General features: G+C 37.3%; 1 protein-coding gene and 1 pseudogene across 2 annotated transcripts in view; one reads left to right on the top strand and one right to left on the bottom strand.

Moving 5' to 3' along the window:
* The first annotated feature begins 14,200 nt into the window (after window positions 1-14,200).
* LOC150004233 (U6 spliceosomal RNA) lies at window positions 14,201-14,293 on the top strand (annotated as a pseudogene).
* A 1,150-nt stretch (window positions 14,294-15,443) lies between these two features.
* Window positions 15,444-18,408, bottom strand: part of VIRMA (vir like m6A methyltransferase associated) — a 54,993-nt gene continuing 52,028 nt past the window's right edge. For both annotated transcript variants that reach the window (XM_090283559.1, XM_090283560.1), the window contains 3 exons: window positions 17,653-17,984; window positions 16,355-16,498; window positions 15,444-15,791 (listed from right to left, as the gene is read on the bottom strand). In XM_090283559.1, coding sequence (XP_090139685.1) covers window positions 15,637-15,791; window positions 16,355-16,498; window positions 17,653-17,984 — 631 coding nt within the window. In that variant the 3' untranslated portion in view covers window positions 15,444-15,636. The remainder of the gene's footprint in view (window positions 15,792-16,354; window positions 16,499-17,652; window positions 17,985-18,408) is intronic.

Raw genomic sequence — 18,408 nt, 5'->3', positions numbered from 1 at the left:
AAGCGGAGCATCCAGCAGGAGGAACCGGGGTACACAGCACTCCATTCGCCGCCAGAGTAGCTTAAGGAACCCGCCTCAGCGCAGCCAATCGCCGAAGAGCCCGCGGAGCGTGCGCACTACCTCCCACAGTAACGCCCAGTCCAGCCCGACTCTGATTGGACGATCCTACCGCGCATGTGCTTTTGCATTTTGAGAGTTACAGGTTTCTTCAGGTTTATGGTTAAATTCAGAAACGATATTTATTCGGTTCCTACAGTCAGACAATGTAGATGCTGGGGCTACAGACCTCATTTTAGAACAGATGACACATACTTCTTCAATCTGAAAGCATCTACATGGACATGTTCATGCAGTTTGATGATCTGCTTTGAAAAAAAAGGTATCCATATAAAATGGATTTTACCATAAAGTTCTTAAATTATGTTGCGTTTTAGTAATAAAATGACTTCACCAACTTTGTTAAAATTATATATCCCTTTAAAGTACCTGGTCCAAAGAGGCAAACTGACATTTTAAAAGTGGCCTAACGCCTTTTAATACTTTAGATATGACATGGGCCTTTTAAGAAAGTATCTCCAAACCAGGCCACCATCTGTAGTATCTAGAAAAATATTCCAGTTTGAACAAAACACTTAAAAATGTGTGACTAGAATAATTTTCATCTAGCCTATTTTTCAAACATCATCAAAACTCAAAATGTGATGAATTAGTATCAAATTTTACCAAATTGTGATAGAGTAGCTATCATTTTTTATACTAAGTTGTTACAATTTTTTTAGATTTTGTTTATTTATTTTTAGAGAAAGGGGGAAAAAGGGAGAAAGAAAGGGAGAGAAACATGGATCTCTTGCTTCTAGCACACCCCTAACAGGGGACCTGGCCCACAACCCAGGCATGTGCCCTGACTGGCAATCAAACAGGGACTTTCAGTTTGCAGGATGACACAACCCACTAAGCCACACCAGTCAGGGCATGAACTGTTACAATTTTTGAACTTTACTTTGGCAAAATTCATGTTTCAAATAAAGATGTTATAACAGCATAAGTTCCTGTGTTCATGTTTTAAAAGTTAGGGCTAAGTTTCTACAATAAAGATCAGGACAGACAGTAAAATTATAACTGATGAGTATAACCAAAAAGAAATATAATCCTAGTTAGAACATAGCAAATAAAATAAATCCTTTTGAAACAGTTAATTTCAAAGAGTTTTTTTATATTTTATAGGACTTGTTTATGAGGGGGAGAAATCAACCTTACTTTTTATGCTTTCTAATAAAAAATATCATCATGAAATGTTTACATTCATATAAAGATGGGCTAGAAAGATATCTGTCATTTTAGTCAGAAAGAATACAACTATTTCTCAATGCTAAAAAAATTTATTACATGAATACGTAATTTGTAACTATCTGCCTTTCAATCACAAAGTCAACCAGTGAGGTCAGACATCTTCATGCAATCACAACTATTGAGAGCCAACTATGTGCTAGTCACAGTAGTTGCTGGGGACATAGGACTGGGTAAAATAGACAAAAATTCCTGTCTTTATGAAACTTGCTTTTTAACAGGGATGCAATAACACTGTATAGTTGTTAGATAATGAAAAAGGAAAGTAAAGCAGAGATAGAGGTATTGAAATTTTAGATAAGGTAGCCAGGGAAGGTCTCCTTGAACGAAGGTCCTGTGGCAAAAATGTACCAGTAGGAAAGGTGAGGAGGTGGTAGCTGAAAAAGAGTGAGTTCAGACAGTAGCAGACAAGGTCAAAAAGATAACAGGGAGGGGGGAAATCACACGGAAACTTGTGGACCATATAAGAACTCTGGCTCTTCTGAAACAGGAGGCCACTGAAGGGTTTTGAGCTGAGTGAAGAGGCTATTGCCATAATTTAGGCAACAGACAACGGTTGTTGGACCCAGGGTGGCTGCAGCAGATGTGGTAACACTTGGAGTCTGGATATGTTTTGAAGAGAGAAGTTAGAACAGATGTAGAGTATTTGAGAAACAGAGCAGATAAGAATGACTCTAAGGTTTTTGGCCTGAGAAACTGGACTACTCACTGTTCCCTGCATATTCATACCATGAACAACCCTTAATATTTTAAAATATGAATAGTATATTTTGAAAATATTACCAAATGACCCCAAGTTTCCTGTGGATTCTTAGACAGAAACTGGACTATCTTTACTTAGAATCTATGTTGACAAGACTATTATAAAAAAAAGTGTCCCAAAACTAAAAATCTCCTTAAAAAACACATCAAAAGTGTTCGGTAGAGCTACAGATTGGTATAATCCTACTTCCAAAACTTCCATATTATTTCTCAGGAAGGCATAAAAGCTTAAATACTTACTTTATTTAATCTCCAAAACCTAATGAGGTAGACAGAACAGAGAGATTATCAGAGATTAAAGTAGACTAAAGTTGCATAGTTAATAAATGAAGAGCTAGTTCTCAAACCAAGGCTTTTTGGCTTCAGAAAGCTTCTCTGTAGCATCATGTTTTATCACAAATTATTTGTCACAGCCCAAATAAAAATAAGTTTGTATAGTAATCCCATTCCAATTTCTAAAATAGATGCTATCTTCAGACTGGAACCCTCTGGCTGCATTTTGCCCTGCACCCATGTTTTCAGCTTATATAATGTTGTAGTTTTTAAATTTTAATAATTGCCATGTTTAAAAATTGATTACACGATAATCCAGAATTAGGGGCTTCTCTTTAAAAGAGCAAGAAGCACACCTGTTAGGATGGCTACTATTAAAAAAACAAATAGAAAATAAATGTAGGCAAGGGTGTGGAGAAATTAGAACCCTTGTTGATGGAAATGTAACATAGTGCAGTCACTATGGAAAACAGTATGACAATTCTTTAAAAAAATTAAAAAGAGAATTACCATATGATCCAGCAATCCTACTTCTGTGTATATACCCCAAAGAACTGAAAGTAGGATCCTGAACAGATATTTGTACATCCATATACATAGCAGCATTATTCATAATAGCCAAAAATTTAAAGTAACTCATGTCTATCAACAGATGAAATGAACAAAAAGTGGTATATACACACAATGGAATATTATTCTGCCTTATAAGGAAGGAAATATTGACATGCTACAAGATTGGTGAGTCTTGAAGACATTATGCTAAATGAAATAACCAGTGGAAAGAAGACACCTGCCACTTATATAAGTTATGTAGACAAATACAGAGAGAAAGAAAGTAGAATGGTGGTTGCCAAGGAAAGGAGAATGAGGGGAATGAGTGTTGTTTAATGGCTATAGAGTTTCAGATTTACAAGTTCTGCAGACTGATTGTACGACAACGTGAATATACTTAACCCTATTGAACTGTACACTAAAAAATGGTTAAGGTGGAACAAGTTATGTTTTTTCACCATAAATTATAAACTTTTAATGTAAAATAAAATTTAAAACATAAAAAATGTTTTTTTAAAGATTTTATTTATTTATTTTTAGGAAGGGTGGGAGGGAGGGAAAAAGAGAGATAGAGAAACATCAATGTGCAAGAGAAACAACTGTGGGTTGTGCCCTGACTGGGAATTGAACCGGCGACCTTTTGATTCATAGGCCGGTACTCAATCCACTGAGCCACACCAGCCAGGGCAAAAAAAAAAAAAGAAAAAAAATCTTCTTAAAGAAGTTAGAAGATTCATCAGCTTTGGACCCAGCAGTCTTCCAAAGTACCCATGAGCTAAAGCTGAAGAGTAATTTCCCTTACCACCTCAGGCACTCTCCAGGGCCACTAGAGACATCACTCCATTTTCTCCCTGGTATTGAGGCCAGAATGTCAAATGCCAATTCTTCTCCAGTTTTCACTGTCTATTCCTCACCTGTTTTTCCTCCCTCATTTCTGTTACTTTCCAGGCCACTGCTACTGCTTGAATTTGCATCTCCTTCGCCAGCTCATGAATTTATAGGACCCTTTCAAGATCTGGCTCATTGTGTCCTGATCTATGAATTTAAAATAAATATCACATAGTTTTTTCCCTTCAACTCATCCTTATACAAAAACAATTTCAAAGATGTTATTTATGTTCTAACATACAATCATAATATCAAATCTTTTTTTCATTTAGCTATTTTAAAAATACAATTACTTGAGTGACATCAGCATCACATCTGTAACCCAGCAAAATTTCCTCTGTTCAGCATACTGGGTTCCCTCGAATATCCACACATTAATACATGTGAAGGGGGTATATTGGCCTATCTGTGAGGAATGAGGCAGAAGAAAGAGCAGGACGGAGCCTGCTGTCCCAGTTTCCCAGCCACCATTACTAAGCCTGAAGGCCCAGCAAACAGTTATGGCAAAGGAGTAAAAGTGGCCCCCACACCATTTCTCATGGAGGGTGAGTGGGGCAGCAATGGGGGACACCCAAGAATCCAGCTCTCTCCCCCAATTATGGTGGTGCTCACACCATCAGAGAGCCTGGCAGTAGCAGCAGGGATGCATTTTCAGCTTCCCAGCCACAGTACAGCAGCACCAGCAGCCATAGGGAACCAGGAAGCAGTGCAGTGAGCTCACAAGCCCCACTCCCTTACCCCATCCTGTGACATCACCCTGCCCCAGTAGTGGTGCCCCAAGACCCAGGTGACCAGGAGACAGCAGGGACACCTACCATGCATGACCACAGGGCACCAGTTATTCCAGGGACACAAGTACTACACAAGTAAGAAAAAAACAAAAACAAAAATAAACAACAACAAAAACAAATGGCACTATAGCACCATTTATTGAAAAGAAAAAAACCCTGTTTATCAGCCTGCTGAATTGTTAAAATGAAAATGGTACCTAAATGAGAAAAATGTTCACTATTTTCACTATTTCAAATTTGTTTGCAGAGGAACAATACCACCCACATTATGAACAACCATGGTAACATGGTATCACAAAAATAAAATGACACTTCTCCAGAAACCGAAGTCAAATCCATGAAAGATCATGATCTAAATTAGGATGGAGAATTCAAAAAAGCAGTCATGAAGAAACTCAATGATATACAAGAAAACTCAGAAAGGCAGTTCAATGAACTCAGGAATAAAATAACGAGCTAAAGGAGTACTTTACCAAAGAGATTGAAACTATAAAAAAGAACCAGACAGAAATCCTGGAACTCAAGGATTCAATAAATGAAATGAAAAATGCATTAGAAAGCAGTGGAAGTAGAGCAGACGATATGGGTGAAAGAATTAGTAAACTTGAAGATAAAAATCTAGAAATGATTCAGGGGACAAGAACAAAGAACTAGATTTTTAAAAAGGATTTATTTATTTTTAGAGAGAGGGAAAAGGAGGGAGAAACAGAGGGTGAGAAACATTGAAGGAAGAGATGAACATCAATTGGTTGCCTCTTGTACCTGCCCTGACTGGGGACCAGACCTGCACCCCAGGCATGGGCCCTGACCAGGAATCAAACCAGTGACCTTTCACTTCATGAAAAAATGCCAAACAAACTGAGCCACAGCAGTCAGGGCATAAGATTTTTTTTTTTTTAACCTCAAGAAGAATGGTCTGATTCCATTAGGAAAGGTAACATAAAGAGTATCCTAGAAAGGAATGGAAGGGAGAAGGAAACATAGAGCTTATTCAAAGAAATAATAGATGAGAACTTCCCAAACCTGGGAAACGAACTGGACACACAAGTTTAAGAAGCTAACAGAATGCCTAATTATGTATCTCAGTGCAAAAAGACCTTCTTCAAGATACATTATATTAAAACTGCCAAATGTCAAAGAGTAAAGAAAGAATTCTTAAGGCAGCCAGAGGGGGAAAAGATCGTAAACTACAAAGGAAACCCCATCAGGCTATCATCAGATGTCTCAGCAGAAACTCTATAAAGGCCTGGAAAAAGTAGAATGATCTATTCAAAATATTAAGAGATACAAATCACCAACCAAGAATACTTTAGATATGAAGGAGAAATACTTTACCAGATAAACAAAAGCTGAGGGAATTTACCACAATAAGGCCTGCATTACAAGAAAGATATACCTGAAACAAAAATACAAAAGGAAACAAAATTTTGAGTAAGGTAACAGGCAAAAGCAGAAAAATGCAACTCTAGTTCAGAAGAGGGTGTTCAAATTTTATAACACAGAGGTTAAAGAGGAAAAAAGGCAATAAAAATAACTACAGCAATTTCAATTTGGTGATGAATACACAATAAAAAGGAATAAATTGTGACAACAAAAACATAAAAGGGGAGGAGGAGGTATAAGCAAATAAAGATAAGATGCTATCACCAAAAAAGAACTATTTTATCTGTGAGACATTTTAAAGAATTTATTTTATTTTATTTTCGCGTGTGATCCTCCATCCGAGGCATATACATTCCCATCCGGGTACAAACGACCTTGGTCCACACATGTAAGATTCCCAGTCCATGCACATTCAGGAGGCAACCAACGCTTCTTTCTAACATTGGTGTTTCTCTCTCTCATTTCCCTTCTCCTTTCCAGCCCCTTCTCTAAAAAGCAGTGGAAAAGTGTTCTCAGTTGAAGATTTTAAAAAGAGAAAAAAGAAAACACAAGGGAAAAGAAACACTGGTGATACAGAGCAATCAGAAAACAAAAGACAAAATGGCAGTCAGTAGTAAGTCCTCATTTATAACAACATGTGAACACCCTAATCAAAAGACACTGAGTAGCTGGATGGATTAAAAACAGGACCCAACTACATTCTGTTTTCAGGAGACCCATCTCAGCTCCAAAGGCAAAGATAGGCTCAACATGAAGGTGTGGAAGATGATACTTCAAGCAAATGGTATTCAGAGAAAGTGGGTATGGCCATATAATATCAGACGAAATAGACACAACTTTGAAAAGATTTATGTACCTTTATGTTCATTGCTTCATTATTTACAATAGCCAAGATATAGAAAAACCTGTGTCCATTGATGGAAGAATGTAATACACACAACGTAATATGACTGAGCCATAAAAAGGATAAAATATTGCCATTTGTGACAACATAGAATGGATCCTGAGGATATTATGCTAAGTGAAATAAGTCAGATAGAAAAAGACAAAAACCATGTAATTTTACTCATATGTGGAATATAAAACCAAAAAAGCAAATGAATAAAAAAACCAAAACTGACAGATACAAACCACAAACTGGTAGTCATTAGGAGGGGCGAGGGGTGTGTGAAATGGGTATGAAGATTCAAAGATATGGCAGTAGATGAAAACCAGACTTTTGGTGGTGTATACAGATATTGAATGATAATGTTGCACACCTGACTGATAATGTTGTACACCTGAAACATGTTATTAACCAATACTGATAACAGTTTAATTTTAAATACTTTTTTAAAAGTACTTAAATCTAAAAAAATAAAAGGAGAAAAAAAATTGAATACAGTTACTTAAAAAAACTTCACAATAAAATCAGTTTGAAATGTAGTGGTTGGATTATTCAAGAACCCTGTTATTCCATGTATATACATTACCCATTGGCTTTTTAAATAAAAGTTGCTCACATAATTGTTTTCTCTATTAGACTGTGAGTTTGTTGAAGGCAGAAAATATCTTATTCACCTTTTATTTCCCAGGCTGTACTATGGTGTATACTTAGGAGACATATGCCCATTCCTACATTCTCAATCTGCAGTTTTTACAATTATTTTTAAAATAAAACTAAACTGTCTTGGCCAAGTGGCTCAGTTGGAACGTTGTCCTGCAGACAGAGGTTGCAGGTTTAATTCTGGTCAGGGCACACACCTGGGTTGTGGTGCGTACTAAGGCAACTCAATCAACCAATCGATGCTTCTCTCTCACATCAATGTCTCTCTTTCTCTCTCTTCCTTCCTCTCTCTTTAAAAGCAACGAGGAAATGTACTTGGATGAGGATTTTAAAAAATTAAAATTAAACTAACAAGATCTGCTACTTTACACTACCAGCAACATTGTTTTTAAATGGAACATAGCAATATTTCAGAGCATTTCTTTTTTTTAAATCTTACAGAATAAATATAAATCACTATCAACTCCTTATGTTGTAGATCAGACAAAAATGTTTTGTTCTCAATGACATGCTGCATTTTTCATTAATTTCTAACTACCACTCAAAACTTTTCCTAAGCCCTGGTAGGTATGGCTCAATTGGTTGGGCATTGCCCCATGAAGCAAAAGGTCACTGGTTTGATTCCGGGTCAGGGTTGCAGACCTGGTCCCCAGTTGGGGGTATGTGTGAGAGGCAACCGACAGAGGTTTCTCTCCCTCTCTTTGTCCCTACCTTCCCCTCTCTCTAAATAGGAAAATAAAATTTAAAAAGCTTTTTCTGCAATGTCTTCTGTAAAACAAAGTTTTGCAAGTAACATGCATGCCTATTCTACCAAAGTACTCATAAAACAGATAATTTTTTTTTTACCCTCACCCAAGGACATGCTTATTGACTTTAGAGAGAGGGGGAGGAAGTAAGAGAGGGAGACAAACATCAACGTGAGGGAGAAACACTGATTGGTTACCTCTTATATGCACCCCAACTGGGTCCAAACCCGCAATCTAGGCTTGTGCCCTAACCGGGAATTGAACCCGTGACCTTTCGTTTATAGGGCAACAACCGAGCCATACTGGTCAGGGCAATAATTATTTTTGAAGGCACATACATGGTGTTATATATAGATCTAAATGCATATGACAGCAACCATCCCCCAGTATATATTTGGCTCAATTCTGAAATGACTAAAACAGTATTACGAATTTGGAACTTCACTTTCATATGATAAATTCATTCTGATTTCTAATACCGTTCTACTTAAGAAGTAATTTCTTATCTCTCCAAAATAGAAAGGAGATGTAAAGAATTAGAAGCCAGCTATTGGGCTTCTGGTCAAGATGGTGGAGCAGGTAAAGGTGGTACTTGCATCCTCCCACAGCCACATCAAAGCAACTAAACTATAGAACAGCCATCATTGAGAACCACTTGAAATCTAATGAACAGTAGTCCTATAACTAAGGATATACAGAAGCCATGTTGAGACTGGTAGACACAGAGGCAAGGAACAGGCATGTCCCACACCCACGTATGGTGGTTAAAAATCAGGGGGGATAACTCAGCTGCAGAGGTTCCCACCTGAGGAGCAAGGGGTCCAACCCCACACCAGGTTTCCACGCAGCCCAGGGTTTCAGTGCCAAGAAAGAAATCCCCATAACTTCTGGCTATGGAAATTAGTGGAGATTGTGGCTAAGTGAGACAAAGGGTTTCTGGAGTCCCAGGTGTTCCTCTCAATGGGCCTGTGCAAGGACTTACTCAGACTACTCACTCTGATCTCTAGCACTGGGGCAGCAGCTCAAAATCCATCAGAACATATGGGGAAGAACAAAATAATCCAGTGAGGGCTAAAAGGGCAGCTTCTTCCCAGACAGAAGTACTAGCAGAGGCCACTGTTCCATTGCTCAGCCTTCCCTGGGAAGGGCCTACAGGCTAGTGCTGTATCTGAGTCTCCATCAAACTGGCTAATACTATTCAGTCCACTCTGGTGATTTACTGAGACACTGCCCACAAACCCTTTCCCGGGACTTTGCACACAAATGGACTCTCTTGGCTCACCCAGAACATCTAGCTATGTGGCCCCCGACCAGGCACTAGTGGCAGTCAGCCTTAGTTCACAGTGTGGCCTCTCCAAAGCACCTCCAAGCCCAGAACAAATAGCAGCCATCTATAGATGGCTTTGTAGCTCATGCCTGGTTGCCCCAGGCAGGGCACAGGCAGAGGCTGGCGGTGGCTTGCACTATTCAAGAGGCCCCAGAGCTAGCCCACCTGGTAGACAGCTTCAGACCACACCAGAGCACAACCAAACCACCTCCATGAGTGAGTGACACACTCAAGGGATGACGTTAGCAGGGGCACCAGATCCCTGCTGAAGTGAATCCTGCAGGTTGGCCCCTGCACAGCTGATCCTCTGCTGTCAACTTGGTTAATCCTTACAGACAACTGGGCTGGGGTAAATCCCTCCCATTGACCTGACAATAGCAATAAAGGCTCAACTACAATAGGAGGGTGAACACATCCCACACAAGAAAAGTACCTGGAGCATTCAGCTCAGATGACTGAGGACGCTGTGTCACTGGGTCCTACAGGACACTTACTATGTAAGGCGATTCTACCAAGATCAGGAGATGTAGCAGCTCTATCTCATATATATAAACAAACACAGAGATGCAGACAAAATGGGGAGACAGAAACATGTCCCAAATGAAAGAACAAAATAAAACTCCAGAAAAAAAGAACAAAAAGGAGACAAGCAATGAACCAGATGCAGTGTTTAAAACATTAGTTATAAGAATAATCAATGGCCCTCCCTGGTTAGGTAGCAGAGTTGGTTAGTGTCATCCCAATACACCAAGGCTGCAGGTTCGATCCTCAGTCAGGGTACATACAAGAAGGAACCAATGAATGCATAAATAAATGGAAAACCAAAATCAATATTTCTTTCTCCTTTCTTCTCTTTCTCTAAAATCGATCAATAATAATAATAAAGGATACTCAATGAACTTAGGAGAAAAGAAAATGAACATAAAAATGGAGATAGAAAACATAAAAGTCAGAAATGAAAATACAGCTGGAATGAAAAATATATTACAGAGAATCAACAGGAGAGCTGATGAAGCAGAGAATCAATAAATGATCTGGAAGATAAGGAAACAGAAATCACCCAATCAGAAAAGAAAAAGAAAAAAAGACTCCAATTAAATGAAAATAGTTTAAGGACCCTCTGGGACAACTTCAAGAATACCAATATTTGCATCATGCAGGTACTGGAAAGAGGGCAAGCAAGGAATTGAAAACCTATTTGAAAAAAATAATAACAGGCCCTGGATGGTGTGGCTCTGTGGGTTGAGCACCAGCCTGTGAATCAAAGGGTCCCCAGTTTGATTCCCAGTCAGGGCACATGCGGTGGATACTGGCCAGGTCGCTGGTTGTGAGCCAGGTCCCTGGTTGGGGGCGTGCAAGAGGCAACCAATTGATGTTTCTCTCACTCATCAATGTTTCTCTCCCTCCCCTCTCCTTTCTAGAAATGAAAAAATAAAATCTTTTAAAAAAAGAAAAAAGAATGATGAAAAACTTCCCTAATCTGGTGAGGGAAATAGACACAAGTCCAGAAGTGCAGAGTCCCGAACAACAGGAATCCAACACAGGTGGATTTAACGGCGGGAACACCGGGCACGCGCCCTGGGCCCCGACTTCTGAAGAGCCCCACAAGTTTACAACTTGTACGTAATTAAAATTGCACATATGGGACCAAACTTGGTGTCATTAGAAAAAAGTGTAAAGTTGGGGTCTTGCGGGGTCCTTCAGCAGTCGGGGCCCAAGGCGCACGGCCGGTGTGCCTAGTGCGCCCACCGTTAAATCCACCTCTGGAACCCAAAAGGCCCACAAGACACATCATAATTAAAATGCCGACAATTAAAGACAAAGAGAGAAGCTTAAAAAAAGCAACAGAAAAGCAAATAGTTACCTATAAAGGAGCTCCCATAAAATTGTCAGCTGATTTCTCAACAAAAACTTTGCACGCTAGAATTATTTAAAGTGATGAAAATGAGGACCTACAACCAAGATTACTCTATCCAGCAAGGCTATCATTTAGAATCAAAGGACAGATAGTTTCCTAGACAAGAAAAAGCTAAAGGAGTTCATCGCCACCAAACTTATAGTATTACAAGAAATATTAGTCTTCTTGAAGATTAAAAATATAAATAAAATGGCCATAAATACATATCTATCAACAATTTCTTTAAATGTAAATGGAAAAAATGTTCCAATCAAGACATAGGGTGGCTGAGAGGATAACAGAACAAGACTCTTATGTATGTCGCGTACAAGAGACTCACTTCAGATTTAAAGACAGATTTAGAGATGGAAAAAGATATTTCAAGAAAATGGAAATTTTAAAAAATGCTGGAGTAGCAATACTTACACCAAATAAAACATACTTTAAAACAAAGACTAGCCCTGACTGGTGCGGCTCGGTTGGGCATCATCCCGCAAAGCAAAATGTCCTCGGTTCAATTCCTGACCAAGGCACGTGCCTGGATTGTGATTTTGGAACCTGGTCAGGTCGCATACAAGAGGCAACCGATCGATGTTTCTCTCCCTTTTTCTCCCTCCTTTCCCCCCCTCTCTAAAAATAAGCAAAATCTTTAAAAAAGAAAGGCTATAACAAGAGACAAAGGAGGACCCAGCAATTGCACTTCGGGGTATTTATCCAAAGATACCCCAAATACTATTCATTGCAGTATTATTTACTATCCAAGTATATGGAAACAAATAAGTGTCCATTGATAATTAATGGACAAATATGAAGTGGTGCACATATACAATGAAATATGCCAGTCATAAGAAAAAAACAAAATCTTGCAATCTGCAACACGGGTAGACTAGCGTGTGTTGTGCTGAGTGAAATGAGTCAGAGAAAGACAAATACCATATGATTTCACTTATATCTGAAATTAAAAAATAATATAAACAAGTAGAGCAGACAGACTCATACATACGGAAAATATTTTGACAGTTGCCAGATGGGAGAGTTGGATGAGTAAAGAAGGTGAAGGAATTAAAATGTACAAATTGATGGTTGCAGAATAACCATGGGGATGTAAAGTACAGCATAGGAAATATAGTCAATAATATTGTAATAACTACATAGCGTGTCATATGGGTACTACTGGGTTAGCCAAAAAAATGTGCTTAGTTGTCTTACACTTCACTCAAATAATTTTGTTATATTGTATTGTGACCGCTGTCATATCAGTGTGCATTAAAAAAAAAATTGAAATTGAATTTTGCGTAGCCATTTTAATATTGAAGATGAAAGAAAATAATTTTCTGCATATTATGCATTATTTGAAGAAAGGTAAAACACAACTGAAACGTAAATAAAGTATTTGTGCAGTGTATGGAGAAGGTGCTGTGACTGATACATGTCAAAGTGGTTTGCGAAATTCTGTTCTGGAAATTTCTTTGCTGGACGATGCTCCACAGTCGGGTAGACCAGTTGAAGTTGATAGCAATCAAATTGAAACATTAATTGAGAACAATCAAGTTATACCATGTAGATGATAGCTGACATACTCAAAATAACCAAATCAGTTAAGTTACTGGTGAAAATCAAAGTGTGCCTTTTATTTCATGGAAAAAACTAAATGGACCTTCTGGCCAACCCAATAGATATATTTGAGTGACCACTTTGTGGGTTATATTAATGTCTAATCACTGGGTTGTAAACTTAAAACATATAATATTGCACATCAATTGCAATTGAAATATTAAAAAAAAATTTTTTTTTAAATTAGAAGCTGGGCCCTGTCCAGTGTGGCTTCTTTGGTGGGACATGATCCCCCAGATGGAAAGGTCACCAGTTTGATTCCTGGTCAGGTCACATGCCTGGGTTGTGGATTTGGTTTCCAGCCAGGGAAACCAATCGGTTTCTCTCTCTCTCTTTCTCCCTCCTTTCCTCTCTCTAGAATTAATAAAAGAAAAAAATTTTAAGTTATAAGCTGGCCAACCTATATTTTTAATTTATTTTTATTTTTTATTTTAGAGAGAGGGAATGGAAGAGAGAAAAAATCAGCATGAGAGAAACATTGATTGGCTGTCTTCCACATGCACCCCGACAAGGGACTAAACCAGTCACCTTTTGGTCTGTGGGACAATGCTCAACCAACTGAGCCACACTGGCTGGGGCAGCTAACGTGGTTTTAAATCCTCTATCACTTTTGAGTCAAGCTTCTCAGCTTTCTACATCTGTAAAATTACAATAACACCTTCTTTGCTGGACTGTTTAAAATGTTTGAGTAATATATGCATGAAAGCAACAGTCAACATGTTGAATTCCTTCCCTTCTCATTTATCTAAGACTCTTAGTTAATCAGGATATTTTTAATTTGCCTGGTATTAATTTGCTTCTACTGCAATACTTGAGTACTTTGGCTGGTCTGAATTGCTGAGTGTTACACTAATGGTCAAAGAGAATAAACAGCTCTAATATCTCTCAAAAGATATATCTAACTTAAAGCTAAAAAACAAATCAAGATCCTGGCTGGTGTGGCTCAGTGGATTGAGCACCAGCCTGCAAATTAAAGGTCACCAGTTTGATTCCCCATAAGGGCACATAACTAGATTGTGGGCCAGGTCCCCAGTTGGGGGTGTGCAAGAGGCAACCGATTATTGTTTCTCTCCATTTTCCTCTCTCTAAAAATAAATAAAAAGAACAAGACTAGCATTGCCCCTGTACAAGAATGACACGCAAATTTGTGAAGTGTTCCAGAAGAATCAAAGAAATGTACCTATATATAGCCATGTTACTACTTTACAAATGTAATTACTTAAGAAACAATTATTTTCACGTGTTTGTTTCAGATATTAAGAACTATAAATTCTATGTAATATGAAAAATGTACCTTTAGAGATGAGCTTATTAGGTCTGAGAACTGAAAGAAGTTTAGGTTACCTTGGATTATTTTGAGGTCATTAGTTATAAGATTTCCTTTATTTTCACTTAAACATCAGAATCTTTAGAACTGAGCTTTTGTTCACTCACACATAGTTCAGCAAAACAGGATGATAAGGAATCAAATGAGACTCACACACTCCTTTGTTGTTTAAGAGAATTCTATATTTTATGTTACTTGTGTTATCTCTTGGGAAAAACAGATCTATTTTCTGTTATAAACTTTATTTCTGTATATAAAGTCCAGACTCTTTAGATTTTTCAGTTTCCCAAGTAACTATTAGGATATGACTCATTTCAGGCTTTAAATGGTTGTATAATAAAATAGTATATGTAGGTATAAAGCTGAAACACAAAGTATGTACACATTTCTAATGTGTAGAAGTGTTGTTTCTTTTGTTACAACCAAGAAGGTCCCCAAAACTATGTACCAAGACATCCTAGTAAAGTAGCATAAGTGCCACAGTTTATTGTAAATTTTTGAGGGGAACGCATCTGTTGGACATAACACAAACTACTAGTTTGAGGTAGTTTACATTTTCAATATTAGGTAGCATATATTTCTTTCCGTGACAGTGCATCTTTGCAAAAATAGGTTTTCAGCCATTAAGATAAAAAGTACTGTGCAAAAGCCTATTGGAAAAGAAAATGATAGTGGCAATGTCAATCCAAACTGATTCCAGGGTTTGAGAAGTTGTGTAGTGTCCAGTTACTAGTGCTTATGATGTAAATTCTCACTAAGTTGTTTGGACCAGACTGTTTAATAATTGGAAGTATGATGCATATCTTTTGTATTAGATGTCCTGTAAAAAATATTACTGAAACACTAAAGAGCACAATTAGCTGAGAAAGTATTGAGAACATCTGTGGTGTAGCAAGGTAGACACTAAGACAAAGTCATTACATCATTCATTTTCTAACGAAGAAATTTTCTAACTAGTCTTAAAAGAAGAAGAAAACAAATATATAAACATAGATACAAAGTTTGGATTTTTATTGAAATTTTGTGTTAGGTATCAAACAAAATCTGCTTTCTTCAGATAAAAATATTTTCTCAGATGTCTCCAGATAACTGCTAAGTCTAAATTGGTCCTTCAATGTCTTATTTTACTTTTATTGTTGTCACAAAATGTTCATATACACTTACGATGTTCCCAAAAGAATTTTTATCGTGTAAAGGACCGTACATGACGACCTCTACCACTGCCTCCACTAACAAACTTTCCTCTTGAGCCTCCGCTGCCACTATTTGCACTTGCCCAGGAAGGTCCAAGTCCCCCACGACCTCTTGATGCACGGTCACGAGGACTTGGGCGGTAGCCTATAAAAGAAAGAATATAGTATTTAGTTGCAACATCCTTTCCTCTCCCATTATATGAATACACAGAAATTACTCTTTGCACCTTTAAAATCCATATATGGGTTACGCGAATGTGTTAAAGACCAGTGAATTGTCCTCTTTCAATAGGTAAATTGTTTCATTTGTAAGAACATCTCAAATAAAGCTGTTAAGTGTTAGATGCTTACACAAGATGATACTGTAATCAAAAATAGAATATACCCTGTAAAGATACCTTTGTTATTAAAACACTTTGTTCAAAAATGTACCTTAAGGATTGGCTTTTATTATTGAACTATAAAAACAGAGCACATCACCATGAAATTGCTTAGATTATACACAAAGTTCAGAATCTGAAATTTTGATTATTTCTATAGAAAATCTACATGGGGCACTCATTCACATATAAAATTAAATTCACTTTAGAACTACGCATCTACATTCTAAAATATTCTCTCCCAGAATCAGAGTACATGATATTCAATCATTTGAAAATGAGAATTCACCTTTCTCTCTCAACAATATCAAGTAGAAAGAATGTATACCTGTAGAACTAAGTGGTCGTAATGGTGGAAGAGGGCCCCTGTTAAAATTGCTTTGGCCTCCGCGACTTTCATTGTAATTTCCTCGAGGAGTATTCTGAGCACTCCAACTAGAGCCTCTTGTTCCCTCCCGACGACTGTAGTTTCCTAAAGGCAACAAAAGCAAAATCTTTTTTCACGACTTCAGTTAAGATTAAGGAAGATATGATGGGTTTTCCTTAATCTTCAAAAGTAATGAAAGATAAACTGAAATTTTTGTACATGAAATCTACTATACAGTGGCAGCACCATTCAGAAACTCTGGAGCCAGACTGCCAGGGTTCATATAGTGGTTCTATCACTATTATTTATGGGTCCTGGTCAGCTGACAGTCTTCTCTCCTATAAAGTGGGTGTACTAACAGGACCTACCTCACGGAGCTGATGCGAGAATATCGTAACAGTTCCCACCATATTTATTTATTACTATTAATGTAAACTCTTATTCTTTTATTCCCACCCTCCTCACTGAGCAGTAGGAAAACACTAGTGAAGTATAATTTCTATGAATAAACTCAGTTTCTATAATATTGAAACAATTTAAAACATTAAATATAACATTAGGAATCAAGCAGGTAAGACAATGGTGAATGTAAAGAACAATCTTAAGGAAATTGTTGATAAGTACAACTGGGAAAATAATGTATGAATATTATTCAGAAAGAATAAACACAGTTCTCAATGTAAAAAAAAAAAAAAAATTAGCCAAGACTTAAATTCATCACTAAATGTGCAATTAAGCAAAGGTTAACTTTAAAAAAAAAGATTTTTTTTCTATTCAATTAAGTACTCTGCAAACAGTACCACTGGTCTAGAGGCAGCTAAATTGAAGTAACAGAAAAATACTTTATCTGAATCACTACCGTCTAAGTCACTTCTATTCAATATTCTAATATTCCAATATTCTTTTTTCCTTTTAATTGAATTTATTGAGGGTGACACTGGTTAACAAAATTATACCCAGCCATTTTCAACCTTTTTCATCTCGTGGCACATATAAACTAATTACTAAAACTCTGCAGCACACATAAAAATATATATTTTGCCAATCTGACAAAAAGAAGTAAGTATAATTTTGATTCATTCACACCAGACAGCTACTGTTGTATTGGCTCTTGTCATCTTTTTTTACTTGATAATCTCAGGAAAAAGAGGTCAGTATTCTCACTAAATAGTCAAGTATTGCCTGTTTTAAAAATTCTTGCAGCACACCAGATGAAAATTGCTGTTTTAACCCATTAGAAAACAAACATAAGTAGTTACCTTTTGAAGCAGGTGGTGTGAAAAACCTATTTTGACTGTGAAAAGCTCCCCGTCCTCCTCGATTGCCTGAAAATCCACCACGAGAAGAAATCTTCTGTGATACTTTGAGTGGCCGTTTTGGTGGAGGTATTCCATCTTGAGGGACCACTTCTTTACTTTCAGCTGCAACAAAGTCATCCACATGCATAGACGGTGGTCTGCTTGTGTTCTGTTTTCTCTGACGAAAAATATCATGGGGTCGTATACCCTGTCCAAATCCTCCTCTGCCCCGTCCTCTTGGTGGTGGCACAACATGAGCTCGTTTGGCAGGTTCAATGTATTCAGATTTTCCACTATTAAAACAAAAATACTCCATGAAAATGTTTTTTCTCATATTTCAAATAAAAATGTAAATCAATCTTTGCAATACTGAAAACTACATATCAGTTATTTCTTATTCCAATTGTGGTAACTTTTACAGGTTTGTTAACAGACAAACCTTGCTTTAATGTGCTTTACTTTACTGAAGTTGACAAATACTGCATTTTTTACAAATTGAAAACAAGATTCTACACCAGCAAACAGAACATGACCCACTGAAGGCTCAGATGATAGTTAGCATCGTTTAACAATCAAGTATTTTTTAATTAAGGTATGCAATTAGTTTTTAAATATAATGATATGGCATACTTAATATAGTATAGTATAAACATAACGTTTATATGCACAAAGAAACTAAAAATTTCATGTAACTCGCTTTGTTATGATATTTATTTT

Source organism: Furipterus horrens, unplaced genomic scaffold (assembly GCF_987537825.1).
Source record: "Furipterus horrens unplaced genomic scaffold, mFurHor1.1.pri manual_scaffold_7, whole genome shotgun sequence".
Classification (NCBI taxonomy): Eukaryota; Metazoa; Chordata; class Mammalia; order Chiroptera; family Furipteridae; genus Furipterus; species Furipterus horrens.
The sequence above is the reverse complement of the archived record's forward strand: the minus strand, read 5'-3'. Positions and strand labels throughout refer to the sequence as shown.